The sequence below is a fragment of the Gymnoscopelus braueri genome, assembly GCF_963280865.1.
Source record: "Gymnoscopelus braueri genome assembly, chromosome: 13".
In the NCBI taxonomy this organism is placed as follows: domain Eukaryota; kingdom Metazoa; phylum Chordata; class Actinopteri; order Myctophiformes; family Myctophidae; genus Gymnoscopelus; species Gymnoscopelus braueri.
In genome coordinates this window covers 22,198,112-22,208,111 of record NC_137615.1, presented here as the reverse complement: position 1 = coordinate 22,208,111, position 10,000 = coordinate 22,198,112, and the positions used below count along the sequence as shown (strand labels likewise).

The following is a 10,000-nucleotide window of genomic DNA, read 5'->3' as shown; positions in this document are numbered from 1 at the left end:
AGGAAGTCAACAAACAGTATAAATAGCCACTCAGAGAACCTACTGTGTTCACATATTATGTGAATACACTAGTTAAGTGGTCTCAGAGGCAGAGAAAAAAATATTATTCAATCAAGAGCTGCATTTGGATTGACTTATTTCAAGGCCCCATTTTGTATACAAGACTAGTCTCTTTTACGTCACAAAACCGGGAATTAAAAGAAATCTCCACCAATCAAATGAAATCAGTTCAACCATTTTATTATACATTTGAGTCTGGTTAGATTTCCATACAAAATAAACTGCAGTTGAGGGGTTGGTAAGTATTTATGTAATGGCTTTAAATTAACATCTTTTAGAACTGATTATATTTTACACAGAAATTAAAAGATTACACCAACACTAAAAACAAAAACATACAAATCTGAAAAAAGATATCTTGACAGGATTCACTCTGTATATAAACCTTTGCTGAAGTTACGAAGCATTGGTTTAATATTGGATGTTTTGCTAAAAGCAAATAAGGTGAAAAGTTGGACACGTTTTGTTACGGTAATAAAGGCACAATGTCCATGTTTACATACTTTGATCTGATTTAAATTCTCAGTCCAAAACAGTTCGTATGCATTTCAGTTCTGACCAAAATTAATTAGCTAAAATCTCAACAAGGCAAGTTGAACCGTGTTTGGCGTTTTAAGCACCCTCTGGTGGACAGATTTGTGGCCAGAGCAACATGGAAAAATGCATGGGTTTCCGAGGCTACATGGACACAGACGATCATTAGGATAGTTTTGCGGCTCGACAACTAACCATTTGCCTACAGAGACGTTATCACTGGAGATAAATTCAGGTCAAGATTGTGGCATTCCTAGATTTCATCAATAACTGAGCGTGCAAAACAAAATACTTAAGCCACTTCTTAACATGATCATAATGTGGTCATTGTGTGCCCGGGCCTCAAGAGATATGGTCCTTAATCAAGAGTTAACGGAACAATGTCCTCCCTGCTGTGCCTCGTTTCACTGCACTGGAAGGCACAAGTAAGAAAACATGAGCGTTCTTTTGAGGACACTGAAGATTGTGCACGCGTTCTCACTGGCAAGTTGCTACCTGTAAATGATGTCATAATGATATGCATTATGAAAAAAAAAACTGTTATTAGGAACCATATCACATAAGGAAAAAAAACGTGAATTGCCTCATACATATATGTAAATTATGAGAGGCCTGTTCTCGATATGACAATGATCATTACATGAATACAGTAAATGATTTGACAGCCACCAATTTGCGCAGCAGTTTGCTTGAAGGCCACTTGAGGTTAATGGCACACAATATAGTTTTAGCAAGGATACAGCTTCCAGATGTGTAACCATTATCTCTCGCTAATAATAATTAGCATCATAAACAATCATTACCACATCAATAGAAGATTGAGTTGGAGGTCCATTAACCACTTAAGCCTTATTTTTGGGCTATTCAAAGATACCCGATCTACAAGCTCAACACGCCGCATCGCAATGTGAGCTTGTAGATAGGCTATTTTCAAAAGGTTTTGCCATTTTTTTTTAAAATTTCACCCATAATGACATGTCAAAAATAGCGACATCAGGGTTAATATGGTTAAATGGCTGCCTCATCATTCTGTCTTCCATGCTTCAAAAACTCAAGCAGACAGGCCAAATACATCAACATATCTGTTAGTATTTGAGCAGAGGTTGGCATTTGATTTCTCTTGCCGTGGGACAGGTAGTGCTGTCAGATCTGGTGGGGCTCAGCCCCCCCAACACACACACACACACACACACACACACACGCGTATCAGTGTGAAGTGGTGACAAGACCACCGTGACTTCTGTCCTATTGACCACAGTGAAGTGAAGACGGGGTATAAACTTTTAAGGGACTTAACGTGTCTTTTCCCAATCAAATAAAGGCTTTCTTAATGACATGGTTGCAAAATGCAGGTTCTTCAGAACAGTTCTTGAAAGAACCACAGTTAAGACGGTGCTGTAACCAAAATAAAATCAACAAAAAGCAAAAAATAGCCAATAATTGACCAACGTCTGCTGTAGAATAAGACTCAGGGACAGACTGTTGCTTGGTGCAGCAAAATTCAGACACATCATTGCGTCAGTTCTGTTGAAATGAGAGAGGGGAAAATCAGACAGTGAAAATGACTTCCACCTGTATTCCGCCTCTTCGCAGTTCCAAAAGGTCCATCCTGATTCAAAACCGCTTAGCAAGGCGTGACGACAAAATTGTCATTGCACAGTGAGGGACACAGCAAAAATACATTGGTCTTCTTCTACACATAAAAAAATAAGGATGTGATCCATTAATAAAAAAAAACAATTGTTGAGTTTAAGGATGAAAATGAGCAATCCGTCCGGCTGTTGTCCTTGCTGTGATGCTGTCTCATGTCATACATCCTCTTTGAGATTCATTCTTCTCAGTGCGTTCATCTTCTCATCTGAGGTGCACCACAACAGAAATGCTGAGCAATTTTTGGTAGTGGAGAGCCCAGAAATGCAAAGAACACCTCACAAGCTACTGTGGCACTGTGGCTAGAAGGCCATCTCTCCTGTTGTTCAGTATGGCAGAGGAGGTTGTCTCCTAGTGGTGAGAGGACTGGAGGTCAGTGACACGCTGGCGTAAATGTGCCATGAATTCAAACATGGTGGCAGCCAGAGTCTGGTGGATGAGGTAGCGAGGCAGTCTGCCCTGATGGACGGGAGGAAATAGGGAAAGGTTAGGGTTAAAAATCCTCTACACAGGACGCTGAATCTAGGGTCATCTTGATGAGTGTGTGGGTGATTTTTTATTGTGTGATAATGCAAGTTACCATGTAAACTGGTGCAATTCACATGATTTATTTAATTGATAAACAGAACCCTTTTTGGTGTGTGGAAAAAAACTAAAAAACCTAACTTTTCTGAATGAATAATATTAATAACATCAACGCTGACCCAAAAGAAAATGTCAGTTTAGGCTCACCTTCAGGTCTGTGTTGAGGACCCAGATGAACGTACACACAGATGGGTTGCTGCTGGACTTGAGGACCACAAATCCTCCGGGGCCGTTCTCTCCCCTGGGGAGGAGAGGGAGGGTTCAGTTCACACAAAACGAAAGGGCAGAAAAGTTGCACGGATTAAACTGACAGCTACATTTTTTTATTAAAAAAAAGAAAAAGAAAAAAATCGACCTTTGTCGTGTTTTGAATGCTAAAGAGGCATTAGACAGCACGAGGCATGGTCTGACCTGACGTAGCGACTGTGTGGAGGTTTGGCATCGTGGTCTGTTGCCATGCCTGCAGAGACGTATTGGTCTCGCTTGCGCTCCACCCGCCGCACATTAACAAAATCCCTGTAGAAGGAGGGAAAAAAGTAAATATGAAGACTTGGAACAATGTTACAGAAACACAGGGCAACCTTGAGGTTTGACGCATAGTTGAGCTGCTTTTGATGAATTTAGCGCCCTCTATTGGCTCTGTTGGAATCTGTGTACAGAGTGACAAGAATCTTCTGCATGCTACCTTCTTCACATGCAAACATGCATCACCTTCTCTAAAGGATAACCTGATGATGAAGAGCTTTATGTTTCTTTGTTGTCAACCCAAGATCTTCTACGCAACTGCCTACTGTACCAACACTCAGGTATGCAAAAGTTAAATCTGAAAAAGGTCTGAATAAGTCATTTGGGGTTGACACAGGACATTCCATGTATTTTACCTTGGAAATCAAATTGATCGCATTTGAGGAAGTACCTAAATTTAATTTTGCAACATTATAAGACAACTGAAAACATTACATTTCATTCATATTGGCTAGACAAGACATATATTCCTAGACAAGGTTCTGGACAAAATGGATATGCAGGGCCACTGAGAATTCTTAAAATCTATGGCACTTGTTACTTTAGACTTTTTTATTGTCTTGCTATAATGTTTAGTAGTTTAGCAGAAATATGATAAACCAGAAGCCTGACTGCATTGAAAGACTTGTTCAACTTATTTAAGCAATACCTGGGGATTATTTATTGATTACGAACTTAAAAAGTGTTCTTATGTAATGTATGTTTATTCTTTGCAACCATCAACATACATTACTAAATAATATTCGTAAACCTAATGTTCACGTTTTTCATATTTTGTTGTTAAGATTCATATCAGTGTCGCTAGGATCTTATCTTTTTCGCCATTATCTGGACAACTTTCTAATCCTGCTTTGTGAAATTCCATTTTGACCATCTCACTTCAATAAATGTTACAAATTCCCCATCAGGAATAGCTACAAAATGCATATTTCTGTTGTGAACAGTATTGGGAAGGTAAACATGGGTTCCTAAATTATTGTATCATATAATTTAAAAGCCCTACAGTTGAAAATGGCTATGTTGAATAAAGCACTGGTTGGTCGTGCAGTTATACTACCTCTAGGTAGGCTTGTTTAGGTTGCAATATACAGTAGGGATATACCTTGCAGACACCACTCCTCCCGCCGCCCCAGAGGAGACGTCGTAGGAAATCATGGTGTTGTCGTCAACCCTCTGAAGGATCTGAAGAGAGGAACACATTGTTAGGCTTTTTTTTACAGCAGGATACAACGTGAACAATGGGAAAGTTCACGTTGCTATCACGTTTGCTATCTATAAAATAGCCTAGGCCTACATGCTTATTTATACTTACTGGGACCGCGCAGCAAAAATTGAAAATCTACAAGCTTGAAATGCATTGTGAGCTTGTAGATTGGCTATTTCTGTCGTGTGACGGTGGTATACAACAGAGTATAAATCAGCCTTAAGTGATTAATCAATGACAGCAATAAAAGCAGAGGGGTTCCGTCACCTGGCAGATTGTAACAGTTTTGTTCCACTGGACCATCTTCTCTGGCTGTAATATTACCTCCTGGTACACAAGCTCAGCACGGCACTGAACAAGAGCCTGAATAAAGCCAAATGAAGGGGGGGAAAAAAACTGTATGACAATAAACCACAAACACTTCAGTTAAAGCACAAGTAAAGGTGCGGCCACATTATACAGAGCAGAAAACAAACTTTATTGGAAAATAAGCTTGCTAAATGCTGTCATAGTAGTCTAAATCCTGACCATTGTAGATCAGGTGAGTAATTATAATGAATATGCTCTGTAAATACTCATCTAACACAACTTATGTGTTTAGATGAGTACATACAACTTTACATGACTCTTAGATAAATGTACAATTCTTATTATTGCTCAAGTACTTGCTTTTGATGACAATGAAATCCTGAGTGTTTATTTAACTCAAGAGTGTACAAATGGAGGCAAATTAACCCATAAGAGTTAAATGAACAATGAGGATTTTAATATGTATGCAGTTGCGTACCTTGAGAATAAAGGTTTTTCCATGGAAGGGGATTTCCAGAGTGTACACACAGTCTCCCATGTCCTGTCACAAGAAACATTTTATCAGCGTCATAAAATTTGACATTTCCTTATGCAACAGGGTCCGATTCATTTCGGTTTCACTATATAAAATTAAATGGAAATGTTTTCACTGAGAAGGGGCTGTTTTTGAAATCAGGTTTCTTAAACAGGGCTCAAGAGGAATGGTAATGGAAGACCTATTATTTCTTAGAATTCAGACTCACGTTGTTCTTTTCAAATTTCCAGTTGTCTTCCTGGGCTAGGATCTGTTCCACCACAGACATGGCCTCGCGACCCTGTCTCACATACTCCTTCTCCTGAGGAGGGAGACCGAGAGGGATGGTGAGACGAAAAACGACAACGAATCAACACCAGTCAAAGACCAGAGCTCGGACACGGAGCTGAGGATATTAGAATGAGCATACAGTACCTGTGCAGTGACTGCCCTGCGCCCAAGGCCCTCTTCATCGAGATCTTCCTCTGAGCCTGTAGACAGAGGGTAGCTTCATTGTTAACTCATTCAGTGCCACATGACGTCTAAGACGTCATGGCCTGAAGCGCCCTGAGCGCCACGTGACGTCTAAGACGTCATAAAAAAATGAAAAAAAGAATGGCACTGAATGAGTTAAGGAGGTAGTAGACAGATTAGACTCGAGTATAGAATAAGGATGTAGAGAAACAAACTATCTGGGGCCAAATAAAAATGGTTTTGTAATTCTTTCCTTTTCTTTGGATGCTAGTGTTTTGGTGTTATAGATGTAGCGAAATGTTTTTTGTTTGTCTGCTTGTTTTGGGGCGGGGGGGGGGGGGGGGGTGGACAATCGATGAGTGGTTTCCAGAAAATGTTCCATCTTGTCTGCGTGTGTGCCATTAAGAATCGACAGAACAGAATCTTTTTGATGATATGATGAGACCATGGTACTCTGCATTTATGTCTGAGTTGACTTCTATTTTGAAACCCGGATTGTGTGATTCATCCGCGTTTTCCTCAAAACAAAAAAACATAGGGCCCTAATCCATCTCTCCACAGTGGTTGCTTACCTGCGAGGGATTCCGGCGGGGAGTAGAACTGTCCATCTGACACAGCACGGGGGTATATCATGGGGGCACGCTCACATGCCGCATGCACCGCTGCTAGGTAGGCTGAGGGACACAGACAACAGTTCATACTGGTCTCCAATATTAATGACCAATTTCATTTTATCTTATATCCAGAACAAAATGTTTCCCACTCACCTCTCTCATCATCAGCCTCCTGAGTGAGCACTTTGAAGTCAAGAAACCAGGTTTCCAGCCATGCCACAACAAATGAAGTAATGGGCAGCACATAGCCAAAGGCATTCTGGGAAAGGAGCTATACAAGGAAGTAAATGATGTGAGCCCAAGACTGGAAAGTACACACATGTACAAGACATTACACATTGACCTGCTTGACAATGGATAATTTATTACTTACTGAAGGCACTTCCTTATTTGAGACACGTCATATATACTTTTTATTGAAGGACTAACTATATCACTTCTCCATTGTTGATTATATAAGAAGTTACCAAAGCTGTTATGAGTTTTTGACATCACTTGTATAAAAGTTCCCCATAAGGTCAACACTAGCCTTCAGCCCATTATACAATTAAATATTGGTGGAAATGGGGAAGTGAAAAGTGTGAGGTGGCTCATGATTCACTGAACCATAGTCCAACGCTAAGATTCAAAACAGCAGTAGGGGGACACTCACATTAGATCGGATGACCTTCACAACGAGGAAGACATTAGTTACTAGAGTGGTGATCTGTGGAAGGAGGAAAGAGGTTCCATGTCAGGGTCTGCAGGATCATTCCCGTCTTATCATCCAAATAAGAGTTTTAGCTGTGTCTGTCTGAGCGAGCTCTCTTACCGCAATGACCCACCAATGCCTCAGACGCAGAGCAGCATAAGCCACTTGCAGGCAGAGGAACCGAAACACAGCAAGCAACTGTTATGAAACAAAAGCAGAATGATAAAATGACTTCTTTATATAATCATGTGAGCATGAGTTGTTTTTCTTTTCCATTCTTTTGTCCTTTGTGTCAAGGAATGCAGACAAATGAACAACGTATTAAGTTGCCTAGTGCATGCAGAAAAAAAGAAAAAAATCTATGCAAGGTTGAGGGTGTGCTGGTCGGCCCAGATTATTCCCAAAATACTTGCATGCCTGACATCCACCCAGATATACTGATATCAAAATACTTGTCATTGTTGACTGCCGGCACTCACCATTGCAGCCTCTATGACAAAGTAATTTGGTCTTCCCTCTCAGAGAGGAGAAATAGACACTGGTACCAGTTTATTTTTTAAGGCTATTGATGGGAAAGTTACCACCATACAGTATATCACATTGCTGTTACATTGGAAAAACAGCACTTACCAGACCCGCTCAAACGACTGGCTTATACTTAAGGTTCCACATGTTCAGTCTGAACTGGGAAAATCTGCTTTGATGCTCCAGTGTCATGGACAATTTAATAACCTGCTTCAAATCTCCTTAACTCACCATGTAACCGTTTTTAACTAGTTTTCTGTTTGGGTCTCTTTTTGTTGTTTCTGCGTTTTATATCTGTATGTGTAATCTTGACAGCATTGCAAATAACGGTAAACCTCAATGCTCTTTTTGAGAATAAATAAAGGTTTCAAATCAATCATAGACAGACAGACAGACAGACAGAGACTGATGCAGTGCTGATGTCATAGGACTGACATCATATTAGACTTCCCTCCAAATTACCAAGTACTGACCATCTACAATAGGCAGTAGGCACTGATGATATACTGTGTGTATATACAAGGCAGGAAGGTAATACAAGCTGATTTGTGTTGTTTACCTAACAACCCAGGCAATGCTGGGTACCGATAGCTATAGACAGACACTGGCCTCCTCCAGGTACATTGTGGCTGAAACCTGAACAAGCTGACGTGTGCAAAGCACACGTGAGCTAATAAAATAAATCTCACTATAAAATAATCAGGCAGATGAGTTAGGGATGCTCAGTGAGACTGGAAAGCATGATTCCTTATAAAGATCAGTAAGTACCAGCGCAAAACCAAACCAAACATATGCACAACTTCACTTCTAAACTTACAAAGATGTCAAAAAAGGAAGACTTGAAGTCGTATTGGACCACCTCTTTCTTCAGGTTCTCCCAGATGGTTTGGTCGCTCTGGAAAGGCAAAAGAGCAGAGTGGACTGATCTGTCGTGTGGTAACAGTAAGGGGTGTCACAATTAGAAATAGAAAAATGACAGTTCAGTTTCACAGTTCGAATTAATAGCTTTTCTCCGTAGCTCTATAATGAAGATACAAATTTTAAAACATGTGACTGACCGCATCCCCATGTTCACTCACATTCAGCTCAATAATCCACAGAAGGGCGATGAAGAGGAGGTCGAACGTGACAAAGAGACAGAAGGTGCGACGGACATCAGAGATGGCCTTGCGTTCCCCAGGGGGGACACACAGGTAAGGGGAGGGGAATGGATAGGGACGTCGAGTAGGACGCGTTGAGGGAAGCGATGGCAGGGAGGCTTCCCCAAACTCCCCGTAGCCTCCGCCCGGCATTCCTGCGGTGAGACGGGGTACTCCACCTAGCACAATGGAGGGAATCGTTTATGGAAGGCTCAGACTCAGCAGGGTGTACCTCAAGCACCAGCCAAGAGTCCCGGGACTACCTTTACATTTTTATATGTTGTTTCGCTGCTCGGAAATAGGTTTCCGAGCACCCATGTTGGATGGTACGTTTATGTGACCTAGTCCTGGCCGGAGCTATGGCGGAGGTGGGGGGGGGGGGGGTCCCGGATGGGGCTAGAGATGGCAAGTGAACAGGGACATTTTGAAATGTTCCAAACATTATTTTAGCAGGGATTTTGGGAGAGACCTGTCAACGTGAGACCTTCCTTCTCCCAGCTGGTGCACGATCACATGGTGTCAATGGAGTTTGAGCGTTACTTCCCACCAAAGTCCCAGGAAGTGTAAACTTTGTAAATGAAGAAGGAACAAACCAGGGATTTTCCCACCCCGTACAAGCTACAACAATTTACAATTACAAAATAGTCATACGAATAGAGGAAAAAAAGGAAAACTCAGAAAACAGGTCAACAACATACAGTAAAATATCCCCATTATGCAAGTATCTGTATCATTTTAGATTAACAGGTTTTTCAGAAAATCTAGTATTTTGAACATTGGTTTAGTACAACAGTGGTTCTCAAAAATTGCAGATGTACAAGGCAAGCTCACTGTGAGCCGAGAACTTTTCGATCGAATTTTTGATAATTTTGAAAAATCTTGAAAGTGTTTTAACACAAATCTTCTCTTCTGGGCACAAAACATTTCCAGATAATAATAATTCATAGGCCAACATATGTACTAAGATATTTCAATTGATGACAGTTTCTGCTCATTTAGAATTCAAAGTTGGAAAAGCAATCATGTAACCTATTTGTAAATAAATATAATGTGCTGTAACTTAAAACACTTAAAACATATTACTGAGCTTGCTTGACCTTTGACTTAGTATTACAGACAGTGCATGCTGTGCATTTGAAGGACTATTTCCAATTTGATAAGTTAACTTGCATTACT

The 10,000-nt window shown here is 40.7% G+C and overlaps 1 protein-coding gene across 1 annotated transcript; it reads right to left on the bottom strand.

Annotated features, from left to right (window-relative positions):
• Window positions 1-219: 219 nt before the first annotated feature.
• Window positions 220-9,539, bottom strand: stard3 (StAR related lipid transfer domain containing 3). Its single transcript, XM_080447543.1, is given in 16 exon segments — window positions 220-2,703; window positions 2,977-3,070; window positions 3,241-3,345; window positions 4,457-4,536; window positions 4,826-4,921; window positions 5,346-5,408; window positions 5,611-5,703; window positions 5,817-5,872; window positions 6,428-6,529; window positions 6,623-6,740; window positions 7,122-7,175; window positions 7,281-7,358; window positions 8,503-8,580; window positions 8,765-8,888; window positions 8,890-8,944; window positions 8,947-9,539. Coding segments are annotated over 16 exon segments (1,335 nt in total). The 5' UTR covers window positions 8,978-9,539; the 3' UTR covers window positions 220-2,595.
• Between the last annotated feature and the right edge of the window lie 461 nt (window positions 9,540-10,000).